Raw genomic sequence first — 26,523 nt, forward strand, 5'->3', positions numbered from 1 at the left:
GCCACATGAGTGAAGTTTAGCGCATCGGAGAAAATCTGCGTCTGTCCCGACTTCGAGCGGCAGTCGCGCGCCCTCAACCACACATCGAAAGTTCACATCATGTATCAATAGCATTGGCATTTCCAGGCGTTCTCATTTCTTTTTTCTCCCGCAAAGATGGATCGCCATCAGCGCGTCGTTGCGCAAGTCGCATCCAAAGTCAAAGACTACTTTACGCGCAAAGAACCCTTCCGGATATCTCACGGCTCGACAAACAGCACGCGTCCGAATCTTAAGAAGCATGTCGTAGACATCAGCGCTCTTCGGAATGTCATACGCGTTGATACGGAGAGCAAGACAGCTCTTGTCGAGCCAAACGTACCTATGGATCGGCTTGTAGAAGCTACGCTACCGCATGGTCTTGTGCCACCAGTCGTGATGGAGTTCCCTGGTATCACTGTTGGTGGTGGGTATGCGGGTACAGCTGGCGAGAGTAGTAGCTTCAAGTTTGGGTTCTTCGATCGCACTATCAATGAGGTAGAGATGGTCATGGCCAACGGTGAAGTCGTCAAAGCTAGCGAGAAGAAGAATGAGGACCTGTTCAGAGGGGCTGCTGGCGCTGTCGGTACCTTGGGGGTTACTACGCTTGTCGATTTGAGGCTCATCGAGGCGAAGAAATATGTCAAGACAACATACTATCCTACACGTAGCGTTGCTCAAGCCGTCAAGGAAGTCGAAGATCATACACGTGGTGAGAAAGGCGAGAGGAACGACTATGTTGATGGCGTCTTGTTCAGCAAGGAACACGGTGCGATCGTCACAGGCGAAATGACAGATGATCTGCCACCCAACACCAAGCCGCAGACTTTCAGTAATCCGTGGGATCCGTGGTTCTATCTGCATGTTGAAGCCGCTACACGGAATTCTACCAAGCCAGTGGTGGAGTACATACCCTTAGCTGAGTACATGTTCCGCTACGATCGTGGTGGCTTTTGGGTTGGTCGGTCCGCTTTCAGCTACATGCGCTTTCCCTTCAACAAGTACACTCGCTGGTTCCTGGACGACTTCCTCCATACGCGCATGCTCTACCGAGCTCTTCATGCGTCTGGGATTGCGACACGCTATATCGTCCAAGACATGGCTTTACCCTACCCTAACGCCGAAAAGTTCATCGACTATACCGACAAGGCGTTTGGTATCTGGCCTCTTTGGCTCTGCCCGTTGAAGCAAAGCCCCCAACCGACTATGCACCCTCACACCAAAGGCGCCCTGAAGTCAGATCAAATGCTGAATATTGGTCTTTGGGGGTTTGGTCCTAAAGACCCTGTCACCTACTTGCAGAAGAACCGTGCGCTGGAGAAGACGCTTGGCGAGATGGGCGGTATGAAGTGGCTGTATGCGCAGACCTACTACAGTAAAGATGACTTTTGGGCACAATTCGATCATAAATGGCACCAAGGGTTGAGGAAGAAGTACAACGCGGAGATGCTACCTGAGGCGTATGACAAAGTGCACGTCGATATCGAAAAGTACACGAGTATGGCAAACAAGGATATGGGATTGAGACTGAGAGGCATCTGGCCATTAGGCGGATTTTGGGGCATCTGGAAGGCCATTCAAAGCAAAGATTATATGATCGCGCGTAACTCTACGTGGAGGTCGAGAAGCTGAAGAAAATCTCTTCTGCGAGCAACAAAGTCATGTTCAATTTGCATTAGTCAAAAGACCCTGTCGAGACGATTTGTGCGACCTCGAAGAGTTTCCAGTGCAAAGCTTGCTGCCTGCCTAAAACTTGCTCACACCAACCATTCTACATCCACAACACCGCAATACCACACCACCTGCACTCGTCTCAATTCAACATGAACGCCCCGATCATCGCTCCTTCGCTCGTCTTTACCGACATGTTCCGCATGGCGGTCGTCCACCTGATCTTCAACATCTCAGTGAACGTGTTGGACGAGACTGCTGAAGCCGTCATGCGCGAGGTGACCGCCAATATCGACGCGGACCCAGCCAAGCTGAAGTACACGGTTGACATCATTTACGCGAGTGCCATGGAAGACAGGAACTGGGTATTTGTCGCAGTCAAGCTCCTCAATTATCTCTGCCTTCTCATCCCAGCAACACTGGCCGACCCAAACGTCCTCCCCGATGGCAACAACAAGCTACGCTCTGGCCCGCGCCTCGTCCAGCACTACATCTACAACCGCTCGCTGGCCGACTTTCAAGCCGACATGCAGAAAGCCGCATGGTGCCAACCGCGCATGTGGCTCCTCGCTGAACTAGGTAAGTCTTGCCTCTACGAAGTGCATGTAAGACATATAGTGACTTTGTACCTCTACCTCTGAAGCCGACGCAAATTCATCACCTCTTCTCATGTCACATAAGACAAACATCTGGATCCTAGACATGATGGTCAATGCAGAGCATCTGTACAGCAACAACAATGTCGACTTCTTCAGCGAGTACGTGGAGTTCGTTGCGCGTGGACTGGATGAGAATCCGCCTACTGAAGTGGAGCTTACACGGGTGTTGGAGAAGGTGCGGGAGCGCACAGTGATGACGGACCAGGATCTCATGTCCAAGATCAAGGTTACAGGACTCATCGCTCTGAGGGAGAAGGGTTGGGCCATGTGACAGCAACCTTGGAAAGATCTGACATAACGCAAATTGTGAAAGGCTTGATTATCATGCACGATTGGCAGACAGCTTTGGCTTCTTGTACTATAGGAACACATCGGATAGTTGGCTGCTGCGATTGTTCTCAGCAGCCAATGTACTACTACCATGTGTCACTATCGTAGCCGCACCTTCGCCGCCAGTGTGCCAGACCCTGACCCTGCGCCCAACGCCAAGCCTTCATTCTTTGCTCCTGCCCATTGTGTCGAGTCGCACCACCTCGACGCGTAGAATTACCTCGCACGCATTACTGATCTCACGCATCCAGAACATTACGACAAGATGGCTGCAGCTACGGGGCCACCTATCGACTTGTCCGCGCAGCTTCCAAGCGACGTATACCAAGAGCATTTCGAATTCACTGAGGCTGTCCGCGATATCGTTACCTCCATAGATGGTCAGACCCCGGAAAGCACAATACGCTATCAAGTTGAGCTGCTCCTCGCACTTGTCGGCAGAGACCTATCGAAACTTCACCGCCTCGTTGAAGTCGTCAACGCCAGGATTGTGAGTCGATCGAGCTGGGCCATAGCAATAGGCGTAAAGTTCTACAGGTAAGATATTAGTCGGGGTGTAATAGTCCACGGCTAACTTGACGGCACTAGGGCACTGTTCACCGCAATCGATCCGGATCTGGAGCTCGAAGTCTTCGTCAAAAGGCTCATGGGCGCCGACATCGCCGGCCTGTACATTCTCGAAGTTGCTGGACAGTTCATTGCCAAGTCGGAATGGGCACCTGAATCAATCAACGTCCTGGAGTTCTCACTGTGCTTTTTCAGAGCCTTTCCGGTTGAACATCGCGGATTGGCGATAGCGAGGCATCTGGGGTGCGGTTTATTGGAGAAGATGGCTACGTCACCCTGCCTGCCGTTCCACAATAACTTCGATACATTCGCTACCTTCGCATACAAAGTCATCCCTCTGCTTGATACCGCAGACGAGAGCTCGCAATCTAGCCGCGTCACCGACATCCTACAGGCTTTGAAAGCGGCGGACTATGAAAAGACGGATGAGGAGAAGGCCGAACTAGAGCTCATGTGCAACGAACTGGGGCGGTCCAACCTCTACCAGAACTATACAGAGGATACTGTGGGCGAGCATATAGACTCTCCTGAGTTCCATTACGTATACAGCGAGGGTCGATTCAGCCTCATTCCACTTCAGAAGCTCGACCAGGAGATCAAAACCAGCTGGAAGCTGTTCACCACAACACCGAATTGGGAATTGCCAGCTATCGAACGTTTGCTCAAGAGCATCTCTGGAGCCATGAAGATTGACGCTCCAACCTGGGTACAGACCGTTACGCTCGACATGATAGAGGTCATAATGCAGTCAGAGCATCTTTTCTTGCACAAGAACTTGGAGATACTGGTCGGCTTTATCCGTCCTGTTGCACCGGCGCTTGACGCTATGGCTGATACTCATCAATGTGGTCGATTGACGGCTCTGCTACATGATCTCAGTATCCAGAGCTGTATGCAGTCAGTACAGGATCGCGATGCCATCGAGGTTCTCCGCTGAGACTTGGGTAGAATTGTGCGACGTCCTACAACACAACCTGCGGGCGATGGGCCTCAGGAAGATGAGCTTTCGGCAGCTGTCTCCAAGCTTGGTATTGACTGATATCTTCGAACGGTAAAGTGGGTTCGGATCGTGCGGGCCGATTGTTTCGACGTACAGAGGATAGGCAAGAAAAGGTGAAAGGTTTGGCTGGGAATGATTATCGTGGTGGTTAAGAGCGGGTATGTCTGGAGCGACAGTCCTTTCGCGCTCCTGATCGGGTCTTTGCGATGCTCAATTGCCGAGTGCAATGCTGTACATGCTCATCTGCTTTGAACGTCTAAAATCCGCCAATTCGAACAAAAGCTCTGATCAACTGGTTGTCCATGTGCGTCGCTTTCGAACGTGCTCGAGTGATCCAAATTGCCATTTGCTCTCAATAAGAAGCGGGGAGCTACTGCCCGTAAGGCGCCAAACAAGACCGGACTGTAGTCGGGTCAAAGGCGCATGCTGTTCTTCGTTGACGAGGAGGTTGGGTCTGGTGGAGACTAAAGGGGATCGGCAAACCTCTAGCGGATTACGTCAGATGGTCAATGCATGTCGCGCACCTTACGCGTGCCCACAATCCCATCGCGCATTGCCAGCTCCAACATCGTGATCTTTAAGCGGTCTGGACTGCACCTCATCGCATGCACACTTCACCCATGACGACATGCGTACCCACAGACTGAGCTCACTAGTGGACGAATTGAGCGGATGAGTACGGATCCTCTGCCGAAACGAGCCGCCACGCTATGACGATGATCATCCACCCTGCTGCAATTTCGATAAACATCTTTTGACAACCGATTTCTCTGGGGAACCGTATCAGTACCACCTGCGCATACCATACTGTCCATCATCTGTATCGACCGAGCCTCATCCTCCGTCTTGAGTTCAGCGACATCCCCTAATCACCTGCACGACTAGCTGCAGCTCTCTCCACTATGGCGGAACAGGAAACCAAGAAAAGCGGCTTGCGCGCCATTTTTGGCATGCGATCAGGGAAACAACCAAAAGAGCCGGCTACGCGGAAGAAACTTTCCAAGAAGGGATCACGAAGCGATATGCTCGGAAAGCTTGACTCGACCACCAACGTGGCGAATCCCAACCGCCAAGATTCTGGCAGCTTCACGAACGAGAGAACCGATCTTTCAGACAAAAGTTTTGGCTTACCTACCAATGAAGACATCACTGGCCTTGCGCCGCATGCGTTGCGTGATCATCCATATGCTGCTGTTAATGCTCTCATGGACACCAGCAACGCCTACCTACAACCTGGGCAACAAGCAGCCGATTACCGCCGCAACTCAGAAGGACAACCACAATATGCCGCACCTTTATATCAATCACACAGCTCGAGGTCTGCATCAATACCACAGTCGGGCAATGAGCAGACTTTACCATACGCGCCATCGAGATCGCAGCCTTCAAAGCTGACCAAGTCTCATCGAGCGCCTTCAAAGGCTGTCAGAGCCGACGACGTCCTTGACAAAGATACGGGAGAAAGAAAAGACCTGACAGACATGATGCATGCTTTCACATACATTGATGGTGTTGATACGATTGAGGAAGAACGGGATGATGTATCTTTACTCTATGATCCTACGAAGCCCGACGGAACAGCATTACTCGGTAGCGCATCACCTGAAGTGTGGCTTCATGTTGCAGACTTCCTATCACCACTCGAAGTTGCGAACCTATCTTCTACATGCCGGACTATGTACGCTCGACTAGGCAGGCACCCATACAAATTGCTCATGGATCCGCTCCACCGGCCGCAACGGCTCGACTTTCTACTTTCCATGGACCACAAGATGCCACGCCATCTTTTCTGTTTCCCATGCGCACAGTGGCATTTGCGCATTCAGCCTGGTATGGAGACAATGAAACCTCCGAATGTTCTCAACCCACTCTTTGAGTGCCCCAATCGAACCAACGTTCACATTCCTCCACCAAGGCTCCGTATCAGCGATGGTCGCACGTTACCGTTCGCATTCGCTCAATTAGCCCGACGCCATTGGGCTTACGGCGCAGATTACGGCGTTCCTCACCAGTCGCTAGGCCGCCGTTGGAAAGACACCTACTCGACCTGGAGGCATGATTCTACCTATCACATGACAGACAAAGGTCACCTATTGATGCGAATCCGATCACAACAGTACGTGGAAGGGGGGATGACAGATGCAGCAAAGCGTATGCTTTTGTTCAGCCGTGGAGACTTCACCCCCTACTTCAGCGTTTGCGCACATTGGAAGCACGGGCTGCTAACATCGATACCTAAATGTGCACTGTCACATATTCCCCATACACACGAATCCGAAACGACCGCTCTCGACAAGTTCCGCGAACGCAGCCTAGGAAAAAAGGCTGTTGGCATGGTGAACCTCTGTTCTATATGCCGACCGATGCGCCGCTGTCCCAGATGCCCGACAGAATACCTATTCGAACTCAAACTTGTTGAAGACAAGAGCGTGCGCGGCAACGGCCCTGAGCGCTTCAAGCAAGCTCTCATCGTAACGCGATGGAGTGATCTAGGTCCTGCGCGCAGCCCCGAGGACCCTGAATGGAGTGCTATCACTGGTGATAACCAGGAATACGACAGTTTCAAGGAGATTGGACGAAGAGCTGTTAGTGGTGTGTTTGAGAGTGCGTTCACGGACACGATACCCGGGCAGCGGATTATGAGTATGAATCCTATGGACGTGAAGGCAAACGAAGAGAGCGGAGACTGGTATTAGTCGACATTCATGTAATGATTAATGTACGCGATAGCATGGGGATGTCCGGACGACCCGTATAGCGTCTTAGCAAGCTCAGGATAAGGCATTCGTCATGATCGCGCTCCTCTACAGCCCGAATCTTTTACAAGGGTATCACATTGCGCCTTCAACACACCCTATACTCTAGCTCCTACTCCACGACAAGCCCTCAACTCCTCGTCATGCATCGCTCTCACACTGTTACATGCTAAACTCCGTGCTTTGATCAGCTTCAACGCCACACCGCGCACATGCGCAACACCACCTTAATGCACGCGCTCAACTACTACACTCCGAAAATCTTGACCAAACTTTTACGGTGCCCGTACCACCTTCCTACCCGTAACCTCATAACGCTGCAACTCCTGAAGAATCTTCGGTGAGTCGGCAAAGTCGTAAACTTCAACCTTTGGTGTGATCTTGCCCTCCAAAGCCATCTGTAGCAGTTCATCCATTTGCTTGGCGCTACCGGTTGAGGATCCTCTGATGACAAGTCCTGGTTATGTCAGCACGAGTCCTGTTGCAACCGAAATCGGTGCAAGAACATACCTCTATTCGCGATGTGGATCGGGCTCATAGGAAACATGAACGTATCCGGCGGAAGCCCCACGCAAACAAACACGCCACTGTTCCTTGCCAAAGCAGGAGCTTGAAGATACGCTCTTTCGCTACCTGCAACACAGATGACACCATGCGCGCCTTCTCCATCCGTCAGATCTCGCACGGCTTGCAACACGTCTTGCTTGGCGTAGTCCACAAACGCTACCGCGCCCATCTCTTTCGTGAGCTTCTCTTTCTCGGCACCGCTGTCAATCGCAATGACTTTGTATCCCTTGATGGTAGCAATCTGCACACCGATATGTCCAAGACCTCCTCCAGCACCAATTATAGCGACGAAGTCACCGGGGTTGACCTCTGGTGTCAGCTTGGACACAGCGCCCGCGAGACTGAGACCTGCGCAAAGGAGTGGCGCTGCGATCTCGCTCTTAACTCCTTCCGGGATCATAGTGACAAATTCCGCATCCGCGACCACGTACTGCTGTAGAGTACCCCAGACGCTTCTTCCAGTATTCTTCTGCTTGGCGCAATGGTTCTCTTTGCCTTGTTTACAGCTACTGCACTCTTTACACGCATTCCACAGCCACTTTATGCCCACCCTCTTTCCCAGCAGGTCCTCTGACACCCCCTGACCCAGCGATACGACAGTGCCCACTCCTTCATGCCCAGGCACCTTAGTGTATTTCCCAGGCGAAACGAGGTTGTGGCAGTCGCTGTGGCATATGCCGCTGTATTCGAGCTTTACGAGGAGCTCGCCGGCCGAAGGGGATTGCACTTGGACGTCATTTCGGATTTGGAGGACGCAATCCGGACCGGGGTCTTGGATCCAGCCTGCGGTTTGCGTTTTGGGGATTGACTCGGTCATTTCGCCGCGTTCAGGGGTTTGGTGGGGTGCTGCTTGGGTGATCGGCGCTGTTATTTCGGGATAAGGAGATGGCTGTGGCAACTGGGCAGTGAAGGGAGCGTTCGTAACTCAAGCAATTGACTCTGCGCACAATAAGGAAACAGAATTAAAAAGACGATAAATTGCCGATAAGCAATGAGCCGGACGGCAATGGTATCCCAAGTGGTGACGATACCCCGCGGCAGCCCCACCATCGGCCTTCTCCGACACTACCAATCGGAGCGCGTCGACCTCCGCATTTTGGACGCGGCTGCCTCATCCGGCTAAACATCACTCATGCCACTTTTCTATCTTCAATGTTTCAAGGACAGATACACAACACATGGATGTCGATGGGAGAGGACGTGGATAAGATGACAGGGATCTTTGAGTAGACGCTACGGTACAAGAAGGGCTTCTCATATTGAGCAGATGACTACAAGCTCGGTGTCACTACCTCGATTAGTATCTGAAGTTGACACTATTTCGCCCATCATTGCATTTGCATCACATCGCTGCTGTGCGATGTCGTTTCGATAATCCAATCATACACAGATCAGTCCGCAGCAAGCGTTCTCAAGTCTTCTCTTCCTCGGGCGCCAGCAGTTTGCCTTCTCCTTCGAGCCTCATCTTGGCAAGCATCTCGTTGACGCTCTGTCTTCCGTTCTTCCCTGACATATCCTCGTCATCTTCCCTTCGCTCAATCTTCGGTTCCCCTTTGCTCATCGTAGCTTCCTCGTCTTTCTTCATCTGGACAACAGCCCACGAGTAAGACATGCTCTTCATCCAATTGACGGAGCCTCGCTGTCTTGGTACATAGTTGCCATATTTGTCCTTCGTCTTCCACTTGTCCCACAACATGTGAAGCAGCCCTTGGGAACCAGGCTCGAGGATTTGTAAGTGTTCAATCTCGTACCATCCGATGAACTTGAATGATCGGCTAGCACTCCGGACAGGCTGAGAGAAGACGGCGATTGGAGAGTAGTCGATGAGAACTCTCTCACTGTGGTGATTCGATAGCGGCTCAGTGGTGGTGCGCTCCGGTGTTCCATTCGATGAACCCTCCTCGTAATCCTCGTCTGCGACTTCGCTGCTCGTTGGTAGCATGACACCTCCCTCTTCACCCGGTTTGTCTAATCGTTGTGCGGGTACTGCGACGGCGATTACTGTTTTAGGCTCGGAATGAGGTGTGGCTACCGTGAGAAGGTTCAGGTTGCTCTTGACGAATATAACTCCGTCCTCGTCCCACTTCGGGTTCGCGCCATTGAACAACAGCACCCACGATAGACTGTTCGGGTTTGTCGCGGAGGAATGGAGGGTAGCGTTATGTGCATCTTCGGTGACGGCACCCTCTCCCCAGAAGTAGTTGTGGATTTCCTGGACGGTGTACAAGTTGTCATCGGACCGTTCTTGGAACTTCCAGCTGGGCACCGCTGATGGTATTGCGACGGGTGTCGTGGGCACGTCTGATACCGCTGTGGGCTCTACCTTCTTCCGAAGGTGTGGCGGTACGTAGACGCTTTCCATCTTGTCGTTGCTGTTCGCGGTTGGGAGCGGTGTCGAAAGGCTGTGCGACGAATGGACTACTACGCGTCAGATCATGGCCCCACTTCACCACGTGGGCACGCGCCTCCTCCTCACTCCTCCCCTTCACGAAAAGGATCAAGTCGAGTTGCCAACTACATGACGTCAATTGAAAACGGAGGTCGGGACGATAAGAGTGCCTGGTAGCTTCACAGCCCTTTGCTGTGGACGGTAGTAAGATGCTGGTAGTCCGACTATCGCCACGCTACTTGATCATCACTGAGATATACCTACGAAAAGACGATGTAGTTGCCTAGATACGTCATGATCCTAAGCACTTTTTTCCTTCCCACCGTTTCTCAATTGAAGTGGTGAATGCGAGTTCGATGTGAAAGTGACTGAGGATATCATCATCTAGTAGATAGTAAACTCCGAGCAGTTTTGAACCTAGCATCTCAACCTCTCACATAACCGCAACACCAGAACCTCTTTGCCATTGAACAGCATTTCCCCCTACACTACTAATCACAAATCGTAGACCAAAATGACTACACCGCAAGCGCAAACGGACGAGCCGACCAATCTCGCTCACCAGATCTTCACCAAGACCGTCCGCTCACTGCACCTAGACCGCCTCGCCCCACCTCGATTCCCACTCCCTCACCCAATCACCATAACAATCACACCACCTACACCAACTCCCTCTCCCACACCCTCAGTCTCCAACATGTCTTGGACCACCATCGAGCTTTCCAATTACCCACCAAAGCTCACCCACCGCGACATGATCTTGCTCTTCCAGGACTTCACGATCTCGCCCGACTTCGCGCTCCCCAACGTCAAGAACCTCGCTTATCCGCTACGCACATTCGTCAAGATCGCTGGAGAGGGAGAGGCTGAGCGCGCGGTACAAGAGCTGTGTTGGAGCAAGGTGGGCGGCCGCCAGATCAACGTGAGGATGGTTGAGAAGACGGGTCACGAGGGGAAGGAGGTCGCTGTTGCGGATGTGGCTGATGAAATGAAGATTGGTATCCTCAGTACGTTGTTACATTGTCACTTCACTGATACGAAACTAACATGACCAGATACTGCGCGCGTCTATAACCCGCATCTCGCCCTCAAGGTCCTCGAGATCCGCGAATGCATGCAGGGTACATCCAACTTCGCCTTTCTGCAAGCTCGCGATGTGGTCACGGTGTATAGCGAGCCTGGTGCGCATGTGCAGCCGGTTGACAACAAGGCGAAGTGGGAGCTCGTCATGTCTGGCCGCTCGGAGGGCTGGAACTGGAAGATGAAGGATGGGAGTGGAAGGCTTGCTGCGCTGAAGGATCTGCAGGACACGATGGAGAGGCAGGGTGTTATGCGGAAGTTGTGGGGTCAGTGGGAGGGCAGCAGCATATTGGATGTTCAACGCTAGATCGGAGGCTGATTTTGGGTAACTAAACATACTTGTGTCTGTCCAGCCAAGGTCAGTCATGGAATACGATACATTCTCTGGCTGTAAGATTACATGTCATGCTCGGCTTTCTGTACGTCGTAGGGACCGTCTTCATCTCGCCAGATACCTATTTGTGCTTTTTTGCACATTGTCCCAAGCATCTGAGTCTCAGCTCTGCTATCACGATGTCCGCGCCAAATGCGGGGAAGCTGTGGACAAGGTGACCGATCTGCATAGCCATGTCGGTCGTCTTGCAATGTCGAAACATGTAGTTGACAATGCGGCCGCCCATGTCAGAACCGACAAGTGCGCAAGCACCGTAATGCACACCGACCACTTGATTTAGCCCATCCGTGTCGATCTTGAAACAACAGTCGCTGTGCTCCCAGGAATCGGGACAACCAAAGGCATTGGCCGCAGCAATACACAAGCCATCAATCTCGTACTTGTCTGCTAGGAGATGCACTCCAACAGGGTGGATGAAGTTCTCGACCAGCTGTGGTGCGTCCATTTCCTCGACTGAGAGTTCATATTCGTTCGTGTAGAGAAATTTCAGCATGATCTCGAAATGGTCGGGGTCGTCGTCCTTCATTTCGATGACGCTCTCAGAAGCTTCCTGAACCTTCATGTTAGCACATGACCAGTATGATCACGGATTAGACCCGTACCTTGAAGCGACCGGTCAGCGCCCGCATGAACCACTTTGAGTGACAACAAAGCACCGCCTTGTGTCCGAAGTACTCTTTAACACGATCGCCGCAGATCTGCCGGATCTTGATATCGGAGAAGGTGGGGTTGTTGAAGAGGCTGTAATAAACTTCCAGTCAGCAAGACCAATATACTGGTCGGTGGTGATCACTTACGTTGCATACGCCAGCGGTGATGATGTCGCCATCTTGTCGAGATTGCTGCTTGGGTTTCAGAGAAGTCGTTGACTGTATTGGCGAGAGTAAATGTGGAAGATGCCCTGAAAGCAGACGTTACGCGATAAGACGCTTTGACCCGCTCGCTAAAAAAAAACAGTCATGGATGGTGAAGTGAGAGAGGACAGAGGTGAAAAGCACTAGTTGATGAACAATACATTGCAAGCCAGAATCAAGACGATTGGAAACAGATGGCTACGTCTTGTTGAAGCAAAAGGAAGGCCGAGGATTACACTGCAGCACACGATCTAATAATTCGACATTCAAATTGTCTCTTACTCCGTACCTCTCAGATCAAAGATATCTTTCCGACAAAGCGGACAGTCATGAGCCCTCGCATATGGCCCGTTGATCTGCTTCGACAAACAATCTTCACAGAACATGTGGTTGCAGGCGATAAGTCGACGCATGCTCCGCTGTGGTTCGAAGCAAGTGCAACATTCCGTATCCACCACAGCCGAAAAGATGTCCAAATTGTGATGAGTTGCCAGGGGTGGTGTAGCTACTGCTGTTGCTGGGTGGTCTCGTAGCACTGAGACTACACCCGCGAGATGTGGCGTGGAGAGGAGAGTCTGCGAGATCATCGGAGGGCTAATCGCCACGTTCGCAACTGGCTCAGCATCATGTAGGACTTGATTGTCTGGCATGTGATCGATGCAATAGTACCGGTCAAGCACATTGCTTTCGTAGAGAGCCCCAATACGCATACATCGATGTGAATTCCCGATAGATTGACCTTGTGGTCTCCCAACGATGGCTTCGCAACGAACTGCATGTGAGTCGCAAAACCATTGCTGACTGTCGGTGTCAACGCAACTGCCACGTCTCCAGCCATCTTTCGCACACAAAGGGAGTTCCATTCGCGTGTCCCCAATGCAGTAGCTGCACAGCCAAATATCCGAGAAGGCGTAGTGTATGAGAGCCGGGTTCGGGCAGCCGCGGAACCATTCGCAGACGTCGGGTCGGGTACGCATATTGTAGATGATGGTTTTGAAGTATCCAAGCCCACCAAGGTAGATTAGGATGTAGCGGCGTATGTTGAGTGTAAGTATTCTGAAGTGATGACTGACTGACAAACAAAGGGGTTTCGCAAAGAAGTGTCGATAAAAGGCAGGGTTCTGCTGAGATCCGACGTAGCAACTCTCGCTGCAGTCGCTGCAGTCTAGCCATTCACTCTTTCCGGACATCATGGCTGACGGTCAGAGCTCCTTTGAAGCTAACAAGGTCCCCGCAGCAGCGAAGGCGGTCGCGAGGTCATGTGTCGTGATTGACGTGCGGTGACACTTCCGCAATGTGCATGCGACGAGTTTGGTTCATGGTCGAGTGGAGGCGCGCTCGCTAGGACGTGATGCATCGACCTGCGTTCTCTTAGCGACTGTTTCGAAGTCAATAACCCGTAGAACGCGAACACGATGCCACTGCTCGCGTGTCAAATGCGCGTCAAATATCATGTTGTCCTGTAAAGACATATAAGACGCGTCAGAGTCGTAGTAAAGCCAGCGCATCGCGTTGTGGTGACGGAAATGACGGAGTAAGAGTGATGGTTCGTGGCTCGACCTGAGCGCGCCCTGCTATGACGTCACCACCTTCCGCGTCTCTGCACCACTGAGAACGCAAGTTGAGACATCCACGACCTTCCATCAATATGGAATTTGATGTGATACCATGGATATCAAAGGCCTTAAGATATGACCACCAGGATGCTGGTGATAGTTGCCCAGCCGTGTCGTGGAATGAGTGCATCCAAAAAATGGACCGGTAGGTGTCCGGGTTTGCTGTTGATGAAAGAACATCGAAAAACATGTTGCTTAGATAAGTGATATTGGACGAACACTTAGTGAAACGATAAAAAAGACAGCATGAACGTCTGTAAGCGGCAGAGATGAATTTGATCAGTGGATGAATACGTGCATCCGCCAAGTCCAAACTGACAAACACTAGGCATTGAGCCCTCAGCTACGCACCAGCATAGCAAGAAGTGGAAAAGCGCCCTCTTAGTTAATCAGGCATAACGCATGAAGGTTTTGCGATGAAGAGGCCTCTGAACCCGAGGTGCTCCTGCTCCTTTTTTCGGTACTGCAGCGGTAGAGGTACGAAGTCAGTATATGTTTCACATGCACTTCGTGCAGTCAAAACTTACCCCCAAATCTCGCGAGTGTAGCCCTGTCCCGACACTCCTCTTAGTGAGCCCATGCTGTTTTCGCATCCTTTATTTCCGGTGCAGCGTATCTGATACCTGCTGTGCTCGCGATGCTTGGCGAATCCCTTACAAAGCACCTAGCCTCGTCATTGTGTTGCCAATCTCGCCATTGGTATTCCCTTTGGATCATCTCGCCCGACGCCACGCGAAAATCTTCCCGACAAACGACCATGGATTCTGGGCGACATTTATTATGTGTCCAAAGCATCTTGGAATGAGCGACGGGTAGAACTGGGTTGATAAGATGCCATGGTGTCCTGGGCTTGTCGGCGACATCCGCTGTTCGTGCCTAGAAGACTGCGATGGGCGACTTGGCTTTGTAATTGGGGTCGCTTTTGGAGATGACGTTTTGTGCGTCGTTCAACGAGAATGCATATATGTAGGTGAGGCCGACGGGATCTGTGTAGCGGAAGAATTCTTTTGGGTGGGGTGGCGGAAGAATCATGGGTAGCGTGTTCCTTGCACTCCCAATCGGAGCTGCACTATGTATATTTGCGTGAGGATTGTGGCTATCCATATTCTGGCGATGTGATGTGCTATGGTGATGGAGGTGCGACGTTTCCAAGTTTGAGGTACATCGTTCGCTTCTTTCTACTTGCACGCGCTTCCTGCCGGATATCGGGAGATGAGCACCTGTTGCGAAGGCGCGAAGCCTCGAGGAAGCCGCATTGAACGCTCAGAGGAAGGCGACATCGATGGACAATCATCCAGTCAAGTTCACCGACAGCGCTGGGACCAGTGCGTGTACAAATGGAATTGAGAGATGACCTGGAGAAGTTTGAAGGGTTCGAAGGTAATGATCCACCGCAAGGATAGCGTCTCTTTGTTCCCGACGCCGTTGCAGTTCGGCCGTAATGCGGGATGAGGTTCCATGATCTGTCGTCCCACGTATGCAGACAGCCGCGATCGGTCGTGCTTGGCAGGAACGACTGGCTACATGGACGATTGGGTTGGTTCAGCTAGGAAAGCCATTCAGTCCAACACCACGGAAACAGACATTCATGCCAGTACAAGTTTGTGGCACGTGAGCGTGACTCAGCCAGCACGCAGAAGGGTCGTTGGGTGACAGTCGCGTGGCAGGAGCGTTTAAGCTCCTTCCCGGTACGCGGGTGGGTCTTGGCGATGCAGGGATGTCGTGCCGACGAAGCGTGGGAACCTGGAAATCTGACGGCATCAGCACAAGACACCAAGCGAAGCAAATACGGAGCCCCGCAGAGTGTTTGGAGAGGGCCTACATTGAGTTTACTGGATCGAGATCCTCCTGTTCGCCCTGAATTTTTCACTAGCCACAGCCGCTACGACCCAGCGCCGCGATCCGGGCCTGCCGCTTTGGCCGCTTTCATCTGCCCCGACCGTTAAGTCCGCGCTTTCACCTACGTACACCCTCGCCCTCGATGCAGCGACCCTCGTAGCCCTGCGCCCGCGCTCCCTTCGATTATGTTCCGCCGGCCGACTCTCCCATCACTCAGGCACGTCGCGTGCACTCGCGACCACCTCGTTCGATAATCCTCGACTCGGTCGATGGCATACGGTTGAAGCAGCATCATGGCTCTGCCAACCCTCCAGTTCCTCGCGGGGCTCGTGCTCCTCATATACCTGCTCTCCTTTGTCCTATTCGCCTTTATACGCATCGCCACCGGGGTCTCCATACAGCGCCTGGGCTTACGGGGGCTGCGACGCATTGCCTTCACGCCCAAGGATGGCCTGCGCATCGAGATCCGCGGACTCGGCTTCACCCTTCACCGACCCACATTCGCACAACCCACAGTAGTCAGCATCGTCCTGCACGAACTCAAGGTCACGGTCGACCTCAAAGCGCTGGGAGAGAAGCCGCGGAAGAAGACGGGATGGGCCCATTGGGCAAACGGCACTACACAAAAGGGCAAGAGCGGCCAGAACACGCCCGAGCCCGTGGCGGAGGACGACGAGCTGGGCGATGACGAGACACCGCGAAGCCTGACGTGGAAGCGGCTGACAGATGCCAAGGAGAAGATCAAGCGCCTGCACAGGAACATCAACTGGCTCAGGCAGGTCGATGTCGTGGCGCACGCGACCACCCTGGTCGTAGTCGACGTGGGCTCCATCCAGGTCGGCGGCCTCAATCTCGCAGTCGACACACGGCGCAAGACGGTCGATCGCAGTCGCCTCTTCAACCACCACAAGCCCAAGTCAGACGAGGAGCAGTGGCCCGCCGAATGGCTCTTCTCCGCCCGCAGCATCCTCTTCACCCCAGAGGGCAGGGAGTCGACCGAACTACTGGATCACTGTACCCTCAACGTTCACGGCTTCCTCAAGAAAGGCCTTGAGGGTCTGCGCGATGCATCTATCGCACTCAAGCTGGGTCGCCTTCTCATTCCACTCGACGATGTCAAGCTGTGCATGGAAAGGGCGCAGAAGTGTCGCGCGCCTGTCCCTCGGAAGCGATCTCGTGGCAGTCGGACACATGTATCGCTCAGCGATGTGATGGAAGAGCTCGACGACCCCAACAGCCGCGAAGAAAACCTCGTCCGTACCGTATCCGACTCGCGTGAGTTCGCCAGCTCCATCCTCCGCGGTATTCATGAATTCCAGTTCGCGATTGGATTCCTTGGTCTCACCAAACAGATCGAAATGGGCCACAGCTCCGAGCCTCCAGTCTACCTCAACCTATCCATGAAGGAAGTCGGCATGGACCTCCTCCGCCTCGATCCTCGCAGTCCCGCGCATCTCATGTATTTCTCGCCCGACGACATTGCCCACCAGGCTCTTCTTGCTGCCATATCCATATCTGTCGGAATCGACAACAGCGATGGCCATCCCGAACGCCTCCTATACATTCCTATGGCGACCATGACCCTGAACACGACCCTTCCTTCTAAAACTATTCATTTCTCTAATGACAAAGATAGCGCCGAGCGCAATACCAACATACTATTCGCCAACCTGGTCGTAACATCACCATCTCTGGATCTTGATCCCAAGCATCTACCACTACTCCTCGCCATTTTCCACAACTACGAGCTGCACCGCAAACCGCCTGAAACCAGACAACGTAAGCGATATCTGTTTCGCCGGCTCTTGCCCAAAGCAAACATCAAAATTTCTATCCATGAGCCTGTCATTAGGGTCACTCTTCCACCGATGGACCCCGACAAGCATGAGGCCGACGAGTTCGATCTACTCATCTCTGCATCTTCCTCAATTTCCTTGGACATGGAATCATCGCACTCTGCAGATGGAGAGTTACATTATGCACTGAGCTCGACGTTCCGTATGAACGCACAGCAACTCTACTACCAGACTGCAGCCATCGAGAAGCACAACTTGCTCCTGACCGACTATCTTGAAGTCAAGGTCCAGATGAGTGCGGCTCCCGACCCAGTTGTGGAGGTCTGGGGCACTGCACAAACTTTCTCTCTCTACATGGTTCGGCCTGAAATCAGTGAAGGACTGCGGCAGATCGTCACACAGATGTCAAAGGACATGGGCCGTCGGCGTAGCCCTCCCAGAAAGAAGGGCGTCAACGTACTCCGGAGACTACCGGCCTGGATGACATACGTACATCTCCAAGGATCGGACTTCAACGTGGACGTCGCTGGAATAGATCCTGATGTATCTAAACAAAGTCGAGGAGTTGCTCTGCATTTGGAATCTTGGACTGCCGAATACAAAACTGGACGGGAAGAAGACATAGATCTAAGACCTGCAAGACGGCGCGCACCAAGTAGAAGCATCAATCGCGAGGAGCATCTGCTTAGATCACCACCTCCATCTTCGCCGAAGTCACCGAAAGGAACATTGAACGGCCCAACCGATGGTAGACGTCTTGCGTTACATTTCTACGGGCTGGAAGGCTTGGTCATCGAGGGCGACGAGCAATCGGAACAAGAACCAACGTTGTCGCTGCCCCGTATGGAGATTGCTCTACACACGCTCTCCGATAAACAGGGCCCGATATTTCACGTGCACTCTTACAGCCAAAACCTCTTTTTGCGTTATTCGCTCTATCGTCACTTTGCCTTGTGCATGGCCATGCAGGTCCTGCAAAGGTCCTTTGATTGGGGTGCGGGCAAGACCAAGGCTCCAGAGCCAAGCTCGTCCAGCTCGCCACGGCATCTGTCCGTACCGTCATTGGGTGAGGATGTCATTGACCCACCCAGTGCAGCCGGTAGCGAGATCGTGACGATCGATGTCAAATCTCACTTTTTCCAGATCAAAGCTGACATGCCCGGAGATCCACCTCTCATGCTCCAGATCTATGGACTTGAGGCAGGAAAGCATCGCTGGGCCAGCCCCTTCCTCCGGGCACGTCTAGTGCGATTATTTGCCGAGAACCCTGCCATCAAACGCGCTTGGAGTCGAATCGTCAGCGTCAAATCTCTGCGATTGGATTATCGTCAGTCCAAGCTCAGATATGGTCATACAGTAACGAACGAAAAGTCTTTCGACATAGCGACGGACGCGATAAGAATCGCTGTACCTCATCAACTGGTCATGCACAAAATCTTTGACAACGTCGCGAACGTTGCGAAGACTGCCAAGCAAGTGCATCATCGCTTCAAGACCGGGACCAATGAGTACGTACTAGACAAAGAAGCCGAAGGTCCCAAGATCGTGCCAAAGATATCGCTCCGAAGCCGTGCTGTTCTCTTTGAGTTGGAAGACAACGCCTTTGAATGGAAGCTCGGAACCATCTACCGCATCGGACTCATGGAGCAGAAGCAAAGACTTGCTCGTGAACACGCCTTTGATCTAAAAGTGCGGAAACTACAACAGCAAGACGAACAACGTGGCGGCACACGCTACCGCGCAAGATCAGCACATGATCCTCGGGGCAGAAACAAGATCAAGAAGAGGGACAAAGAGCTCAGGTTCCACCGGCGCACGAAGAGCGCGGACTCGAGCGGACATAGCTCACCGGAACGGGGACGTTCAGATCATCCTATGCGGTATAACAAGGATGGTTTTAGCGGTCTTAGTGGGTCATATGAGACATCGGTTCAGGATGCACGCGTGAAGTTGAATCGTCTCAACGCTCAAACGTGGAAGAAGCGTATCGATTTCGCGATGGCGACCCAGAATCGGTCTATGAACGATATCCGCTCCACATTCTGGGGCTTAGATGAACTACCGGATGACATCGAGCAGAAGGAAACCATTCTTGCTGTCTCGCAACGCCCAGCCCTGATGGCGCTGGCTGTCAGCGACCTGGAGATTGTCATTGACAAGCCCTCGTTCCCCATTTCGGAGTACCCACGCTTTCTGCACCGTGTCGGCAAAGGTATGCCATTTGATACGCAGTACGCTCTTTTGATCCCGATGCACGTCCAAATACAGATGGGAGAAGCCAAGATCCACCTTCGTGATTATCCGCTACCGCTATTGCACTTCCCGGCTATCGGCAATATACAGTCTTCCCGGCTACCGAGCGTCTTGATGAAAACAGACTTCGTGATAGCAGAAGAGTTCAGGGACGTTGAATCTTCTCGCGTCAGCCGAGTTGTTGTCGTACCACAGGAGCGGAACTCTGCAGGCGAGCTCACACGTGGATACGCGGTAGACGTTCGTCGGACTGTGGCGCCTGTGAAGACATACTCTGACATGGCGATCGATATCAACTCAGCATACCCGACAAGGATCACTTGGGGCACGTCGTATCAACCGGCAATCCAGGATATGATGCAAATCATTGAGAACTTCACAAAGCCTGCTGTAGACCCCTCAGAGAGGGTTGGATTCTGGGACAAGATCAGGTTGACCTTCCACTCGCGCATCAACGTGTCGTGGAAGGGCGACGGCGACGTTCATCTGATTCTCAAAGGTAAGACACAACCTATCGTGTATAATCACTCCACTAACGGAATGCAGGTTCACGCGATCCGTACATGGTCACAGGTCACGGTGCGGGCTTTGTCATGTGCTGGCAAAACGACGTACAACTCAGCATTGCTGAGGACGAAGACCCCAGAAACTTCATGATCGTCAAGAGCGGAAGCTACGTGCTCGCCATCCCAGATCTCAATCACTTCGCTCGTCATGACGCGGAGACTGAAGCTGTGGCCCGTCCAGATACTGCATCGAGCATGTCTAGTCGTAGGCAGAGAGCCGTCTTCAAGAAAACAGTGATGAAACTGAATGGCAACGTGCGCTGGGTTGCCGGATTGGTATTTGAGCGCAACTTGGATGATGGCGGCCGTTCCTTCAATTTCATACCCCACTACAATGTCACCCTCAAGAATCCAAAGTATGCGAAGGCATCCAATGGAAAGGTAACCAACCCGTCTCTTGACTTTGGAGCTCTTGCTGACATTGTGCAGGAGTATGACGCTTTCCGAGGCTTCCGCAGTCACCACATCCACATGTCTATCGCTATCGCTGCTCCATACGATCGAGAATGGTCTGTCGCCAACTTGGAACCATCAAAGACCTACAACAGTGTGCATCTCTCACCACGCTTCTTCACACACTTCTACAGCTGGTGGTCGATGTTCTCCGGTGCCATGTCATTGCCCGTACGCCAGGGCAAGCTGTGGCCCGGAGTGGAGAAGTCTAGCAAGAAGTTCGGGCGACACCTTGCAACCATCAAGTATAACCTCTTGCTATCGCCTCTGTACATGAGCCATATCTACAAGCACAAAGATGCAGAAGACTATGGTGCAGGCGTTGTGGCCGCCACCGGACTGAAGGCTCGTCTCGACAGTTTCATGTTCGACCTCCATCAGCGCCGCGAAGAATTCCGAACTTTGGTCCAAGCGCCTGAAGGCCAACAAAACAGCAATCAAAACAAGACAACTGGTATGCGCATCAATCAAGTACAGCTTGACCTCATCCGGACAGACATCCGAGCAGTGTCTGCAAGCATTGCAGGGACAGGCTCTGAAGATGTTGATAACGCCACCGCGGATGATCTCGCTAGCTACAATCAGGAGTATTTAACAGCCGACTTGTCCAAGTTTACGATTCCAGATAACGATCTAGGCTGGGTCGATATGGACGACTTCATTGAACTTGGCTGGATTTTGCCGTCACGCCGGCATCCCGAAACACAGATTCTCCCCCTAGCATTTGCGCCACGATTTACGTACTTCCGTCAGACCGATCATGCCAACAACATCTCGGGCGACAAACACCGCAAGAGCGCATTCGGTAACGAGCCGACTCATCATTGTGTCATTTCGGCAAGGAATGATCCCCGTCGGGTACAATGTCAATTGATTGAGCAACGGATTGAACGTGTGAAAGAGCAGGTTGCTCTTAACCAGCATGCAATCAACGACCAAGAACTCAAAGTCGTCCGCGAGACGTCAGACATGCAACAAGAATCGCAACGCCGTCTTGAGGCCCTGCGTAATCATTCCCAGTTCCTTCAACGGAAACTAGAATTTCTCTCTACGATGCATGCTAGTCTGCTGGAGCGGCTAGAAACTGCCGCGTCTTCACCAGACAACACGGTCGCAGAGCCTGATACCGACACAGAAGACGAGTATTTTGAAGCAGACGAAGCTCAAAATGCTATCGACCCTGAACACAAGCACGCTGATGCGCCTCCTAACCCTATCACGGACTTCACCAACGACTTCAACAATCGGTTCATCATTCACAACATCCACCTGAAGTGGGGCAACTCCCTACGGAACATCATACTCCGCTACATACACCAAGTCAGTCAACGTCGAGGTTTCGTCTACTACATGTCACGAAGGGCAGTAAAGTTTATACTCGACGTTGTTGAAGAGCAGAACAAGTCTCGTGGACCATCTACATCTGGGCCCGACGAAACACCCATGGCTGGCGACAACGAGGCCGGACTGAACATTGACGAAACCATCGAGCAGTTGCTTCGCGACGGCAGGAATTTCGTCAATGCCGATGAAGAAGACGCTAAAAGCAAGAGCACCAACGGTGCATCCAACGGTGCTGGTGACCCTTCACATGCGAATCCGACAAAAGCGGATGAAGATGTCGCGGACGATTACGTCTCTCAGAACTCGTATCTCGTACGTCTGATTGCACCGCAGATTCAATTGCAGAGCGAGAAAGACACCAAGTCTGCGGTACTTGTCACGGCCAAAGGCATGCAGCTTAAGGTTCTACAAATCATGGACAAGGACCGTGTCATGGACGAGGTCTCGGGTCTCGTTCAACGAAGGTTCATCGCAGCTATGGACAGCTTGCAAATCTTCGTCACCAACTCAAAGACCTTTAGCAGTCCGGAGGATATCCACATGTACTCCGGAAGCATGTACGGAACGCCAGCTGGCTCAGCATGGCCACCATGGGTACCTTTCGAGGTCATGTTTGAGTTCCACAGCAATCCGTTCGGCTTCCAGCGGGTGGTACAGCGAACTTCAGCCAGTATGCGCTACGACAAGCACAACGCGCTGCGCCTGAAGTACAACGACGATGTCTCGGCTGCCGACTCGGCCACATCTGCTGACAATATGGAGAGCCGCATTGACCATCTATGGGTGGACTTCCCACACGTGCGGGCCCTGTGCGATTCCAGGCAGTACTATGCGATGTACGTCATCGTATTGGATCTTTTGCTGTACCATGAGCCTTTGGAGAAGACGCGTAATGAGCGACTTGAGAAGATCATGCTTGCTTCCGACTTCACCGATCTCGCAGGAGCTCCAAAGCTAGTCATGGGTCTTCAAGAGCGTATCCAGCAATTAGAAGAGATCAAGACTGTCTTCCAGATCAACGAGAAATACCTGGACAAGCAAGGTTGGGAAGACAGAATTGAAGTTGAGAAAGACTTGGCTGTCTACGAGGACGAGCTCTTCTTCGTCATGAAGGCAATCACGACCGCACAACGCAAGCAAGATGATCGTGCTCAAGCAAGAGATTCAACTGGACTTTTGCGCATGTATGTCTCTGCATCTGACATCGTTTGGCATCTGCTTCGCGAGGGCGCAGAGTCACTAGCAGAGTTCCAACTCAAGAACGTCGCATTCGACCGCACAGACAACAACGATGGATCCAACTCGAACTCTTTGGAGATTGAGCAAGTGCGAGGTCTGAACTTGCTACCTAACGCCCTGTACCCAGAGATGATATCGCCTTTCCTAGAGCAAGATCAGACTCTGCCTGAAAACGCCAAATGTCTCAAGGTCTACTTCGTGGCACTTGAATCGATCGCAGGTATTCCTGTAGTGGAGCACTTTGAAGTTGAGCTCTATCCGCTAAAGGTGCAGTTGGAGTACCAGATTGGCAAGAAGCTGTTGCAATATGTCTTCCCTACGTACGGTGACAGCAAGACTGCGAATTCGTCGCCCTTCTTACTCAAGCATACTCTGCCGACTCAGGAGGAGGAAGACGCGGAGACTGATAGCATCATTTCTGGAGCGACAAGTATGAGCGCCTCGCTTTCAGCTGATGACGCCGCTGTGGAGGCGCTCAAACAACGACTTACGCCTACACTTCAGCTGCCCGATCCAGTACAAAAGTCTGACGCAAAGAGGAAGAGCTTGGTTAAGCGCCCAAGCGCTCACTATTTCCGTTTCTTCAAAGACAACAACCCTTCTCGTAGTGGTACAGAGCTTCGTCGCACTCTTCACCCGAGCTCCGCATTGGTGGTGCCTACATTGGGAAACAGCTCCAATACCTCCACAAGACCAAGCTCCGTCCGGTCAAGTACTACCAACTCAAGCCAGACTCTGAACGAGTCTGATCGAACTGCAAAACGCTTTGCACTCTACCGCACCGGCACCAATCTGGCGGAGAAGAAAACGAATAAGAAGGAAGCCAGAAGTGATGATCTGACTGAGATGATGAGTCGTGCGAGCGAGTACATGACAGTCGCTTACTTCAAGATTCCGTCCATGGTACTATGTCTTTCCTACAAGGGCAAGAGCACACGCAACTTTGAAGATGTCCATGACCTGGTCTTCAGGATGCCCACAATAGAGTACCGCAACAAGACATGGTCTAATCTAGACCTCGTCACGCAACTCAAGAAAGACGTCTTGAGAGCGCTCCTCTCGCACGCCGGTACAATCGTCGGCAACAAGATCTCGCACCACCGGCCTTCAGCCAAAGCACAATCACGTCTCCGACAGCTCGCCAACAGCAGCACGATGCTCAACACCTCTCCCGATCTTTCAGGCACCGATTCGAATTCCATGCGCGACCACTCACCCGGTGGCTCCGACCTCTCAGCCGAAGACCGTATGCCCCGTCGTTCTTTCGCTTCCGGCCGCCAAGGTAGTCTCATCAGCACCGTCTCGGAAGAAGGCTCGTCTCTCCAGTCGTCAAAACCACCTTCGACGTCCAACCAAGCGCGCTCGACACACGGTTCCATCATGGGTGGCCTGAATCATCACAGCAACGGACTAGGCCCCGAAGATGTGGATGACGGACGCGCCTTTGCTGATGAACTGTCAAGGGTAGACAACACGGAACCAGTCCACGCAAACCTCATTCATAGCCTGAGTAAACACATCGCCGGTGTCAGCGCACCTTTCGCCGGACATATGAGAGGCAGAGCGGGTAGCGGTGCAGCCAGCATGAGGGCTGCGAGTGTAGCCACTGGCATTAGTGGCGTCAGTGGTATGAGCGGACGGGAAGGCAGCGTCATGGAAGAAGACACCGATGGTCCGAAGACGAAGAAGGCGAAGGCTCTGGGCAAGAAGTTGCTTGGTAGGGGGAACTAGAAGCTTCCCTAACATCACTGTTTTCCTTTTTTTGTTCTGCATCATCCTCATTAGCATTATTTGGCGTTCCTTTGTTTCATTTGTAAATACTGGGTTTTAGACGGTGTGGCAGGAAGGATCCTTCTTGTCGAGGTTTTGTTTTGTATCATAGCGTTGCGAGAACTGGTGTCCTGGAGGTGTTGAAGTAGATAGTTTCCTGTACACTCTGTCGTGGAGTCCTAGTATCAAGTCATAAAGATTACTATCCTATCTTCGTGTCTTCCAGTGTCTTGCACTGTTTGCGATGGGCGTGCTCATTCTCAACAACGGTCCTTGTTCGTGAAGTCGCGAACAGTGTTATCCATGTCTTCTCCGTGCGGGGATAGGGCTGGGTGGCGTAGCTGACGCGACGTGAGGACGCGACAGGTTCGCGTTTGTGGGGCTGGTCGGTGCGCGTGGGAAACGTCATTGCGGCGCCCAACATTACCAGCTCGAAGTCGCGACTTCCGCATCTTTTCCCTACCATCCCCTCCGTAGCGGAAGGTGATGTCGACACACCCGGATACTGCGCCTTCGTCTTCATCTTGCGTTACTCACAGCTACCTCCTCTACTAGCTTTCACGTCTCTGGTTCGGTAAACATTTGCGTCTGACTTTGAAGTTGGGAAAGAGTAAGACAGCATTCATGCGTCTTTGATGAGTAACACGCATGTTCATCAGATTACCATGGAGATCTCGCTACGCTAACTGCGGGGCCCAAGGGTTCGCGGTAATGTCTCGAGAAAATGGAGTTGATAGTTTCTGGAGGCCTCGAGGACACCTGAGCGGGGATACTAACGCATATCAACGGTTGGTGTTCAGTAACGTGGGTCGAAATTGTACTTTGACTGTCACTCTAGGTTGTACAATTCGCCTGTTTTGAACAGGAGGTATTTCGCGTCCCTAAGGCCTTCGGGGTCAAGGTATCACAGAGCTGCCACCCTAGCCAGTCGACTACCCAGTACCATCAACACAGACGACCGATATCTGCGCTACCTCTGTGTGCACGGACATCAATGCTGAATTCACGCTGTGTTGCTAATCCACGCTGTTGGACAGTGCATTGATAGTGCTCCCTGTACCGATATATACAATGCCTAGCCGCGTTGCATTGCACGATCACAATTCGACCCGGTCTCCGCTTCAATCTCTCAACTCCGTCAAGAACCGAAGCGAGAATTAATTACGCTCTTCGTTAGCATACCGAGGATCAACCTCATCAACTGCTCCGATGTCGAACTCTCCGTTTTTCACAACCTTGCCAACCGAAGTCCGCGATATTATCTACGACTTCCTCTGGAGCGATACAAAGACCTTTGTCCAGCGGCATGATACCAAAGACTACAAGGTAACCTATGACCGAAGGCACGACTCAATTGAAGCA

The 26,523-nt window shown here is 52.3% G+C and overlaps 9 protein-coding genes across 9 annotated transcripts; 6 read left to right on the forward strand and 3 right to left on the reverse strand.

Annotated features, from left to right (window-relative positions):
• Window positions 1–156: 156 nt before the first annotated feature.
• On the forward strand, window positions 157–1,650 carry J4E86_001128 (uncharacterized protein; the record flags this gene model as incomplete). Its single annotated transcript, XM_051441698.1, has 1 exon — window positions 157–1,650. The coding sequence occupies one exon, from the start codon at window positions 157–159 to the stop codon at window positions 1,648–1,650; it is 1,494 nt and encodes a 497-aa protein (XP_051307869.1).
• A 191-nt stretch (window positions 1,651–1,841) lies between these two features.
• Window positions 1,842–2,619, forward strand: J4E86_001129 (uncharacterized protein; the record flags this gene model as incomplete). The annotated part of the gene is made up of 2 exons (XM_051441699.1): window positions 1,842–2,268; window positions 2,333–2,619. The coding sequence occupies 2 exons, from the start codon at window positions 1,842–1,844 to the stop codon at window positions 2,617–2,619; spliced, it is 714 nt and encodes a 237-aa protein (XP_051307870.1).
• A 324-nt stretch (window positions 2,620–2,943) lies between these two features.
• Window positions 2,944–4,182, forward strand: J4E86_001130 (uncharacterized protein; the record flags this gene model as incomplete). The annotated part of the gene is made up of 2 exons (XM_051441700.1): window positions 2,944–3,215; window positions 3,267–4,182. 2 exons carry the CDS (start codon window positions 2,944–2,946, stop codon window positions 4,180–4,182), a joined length of 1,188 nt encoding a protein of 395 aa, XP_051307871.1.
• A 965-nt stretch (window positions 4,183–5,147) lies between these two features.
• J4E86_001131 (uncharacterized protein) lies at window positions 5,148–6,941 on the forward strand (the record flags this gene model as incomplete). The annotated part of the gene is made up of 1 exon (XM_051441701.1): window positions 5,148–6,941. One exon carries the CDS (start codon window positions 5,148–5,150, stop codon window positions 6,939–6,941), a length of 1,794 nt encoding a protein of 597 aa, XP_051307872.1.
• A 335-nt stretch (window positions 6,942–7,276) lies between these two features.
• J4E86_001132 (uncharacterized protein) lies at window positions 7,277–8,385 on the reverse strand (the record flags this gene model as incomplete). Its single annotated transcript, XM_051441702.1, has 2 exons — window positions 7,277–7,458; window positions 7,512–8,385. 2 exons carry the CDS (start codon window positions 8,383–8,385, stop codon window positions 7,277–7,279), a joined length of 1,056 nt encoding a protein of 351 aa, XP_051307873.1.
• A 594-nt stretch (window positions 8,386–8,979) lies between these two features.
• Window positions 8,980–9,930, reverse strand: J4E86_001133 (uncharacterized protein; the record flags this gene model as incomplete). Its single annotated transcript, XM_051441703.1, has 1 exon — window positions 8,980–9,930. The coding sequence occupies one exon, from the start codon at window positions 9,928–9,930 to the stop codon at window positions 8,980–8,982; it is 951 nt and encodes a 316-aa protein (XP_051307874.1).
• A 724-nt stretch (window positions 9,931–10,654) lies between these two features.
• On the forward strand, window positions 10,655–11,344 carry J4E86_001134 (uncharacterized protein; the record flags this gene model as incomplete). Its single annotated transcript, XM_051441704.1, has 2 exons — window positions 10,655–10,964; window positions 11,013–11,344. The coding sequence occupies 2 exons, from the start codon at window positions 10,655–10,657 to the stop codon at window positions 11,342–11,344; spliced, it is 642 nt and encodes a 213-aa protein (XP_051307875.1).
• Window positions 11,345–11,492: 148 nt separating this feature from the next.
• J4E86_001135 (uncharacterized protein) lies at window positions 11,493–12,260 on the reverse strand (the record flags this gene model as incomplete). The annotated part of the gene is made up of 3 exons (XM_051441705.1): window positions 11,493–11,981; window positions 12,034–12,172; window positions 12,229–12,260. The coding sequence occupies 3 exons, from the start codon at window positions 12,258–12,260 to the stop codon at window positions 11,493–11,495; spliced, it is 660 nt and encodes a 219-aa protein (XP_051307876.1).
• Window positions 12,261–16,033: 3,773 nt separating this feature from the next.
• Window positions 16,034–25,122, forward strand: J4E86_001136 (uncharacterized protein; the record flags this gene model as incomplete). The annotated part of the gene is made up of 3 exons (XM_051441706.1): window positions 16,034–20,288; window positions 20,336–20,736; window positions 20,785–25,122. The coding sequence occupies 3 exons, from the start codon at window positions 16,034–16,036 to the stop codon at window positions 25,120–25,122; spliced, it is 8,994 nt and encodes a 2,997-aa protein (XP_051307877.1).
• Window positions 25,123–26,523: the final 1,401 nt, after the last annotated feature.

The sequence above is a fragment of the Alternaria arbusti genome, assembly GCF_024043155.1.
Source record: "Alternaria arbusti strain BMP 1465 chromosome Unknown scaffold_1, whole genome shotgun sequence".
In the NCBI taxonomy this organism is placed as follows: domain Eukaryota; kingdom Fungi; phylum Ascomycota; class Dothideomycetes; order Pleosporales; family Pleosporaceae; genus Alternaria; species Alternaria arbusti.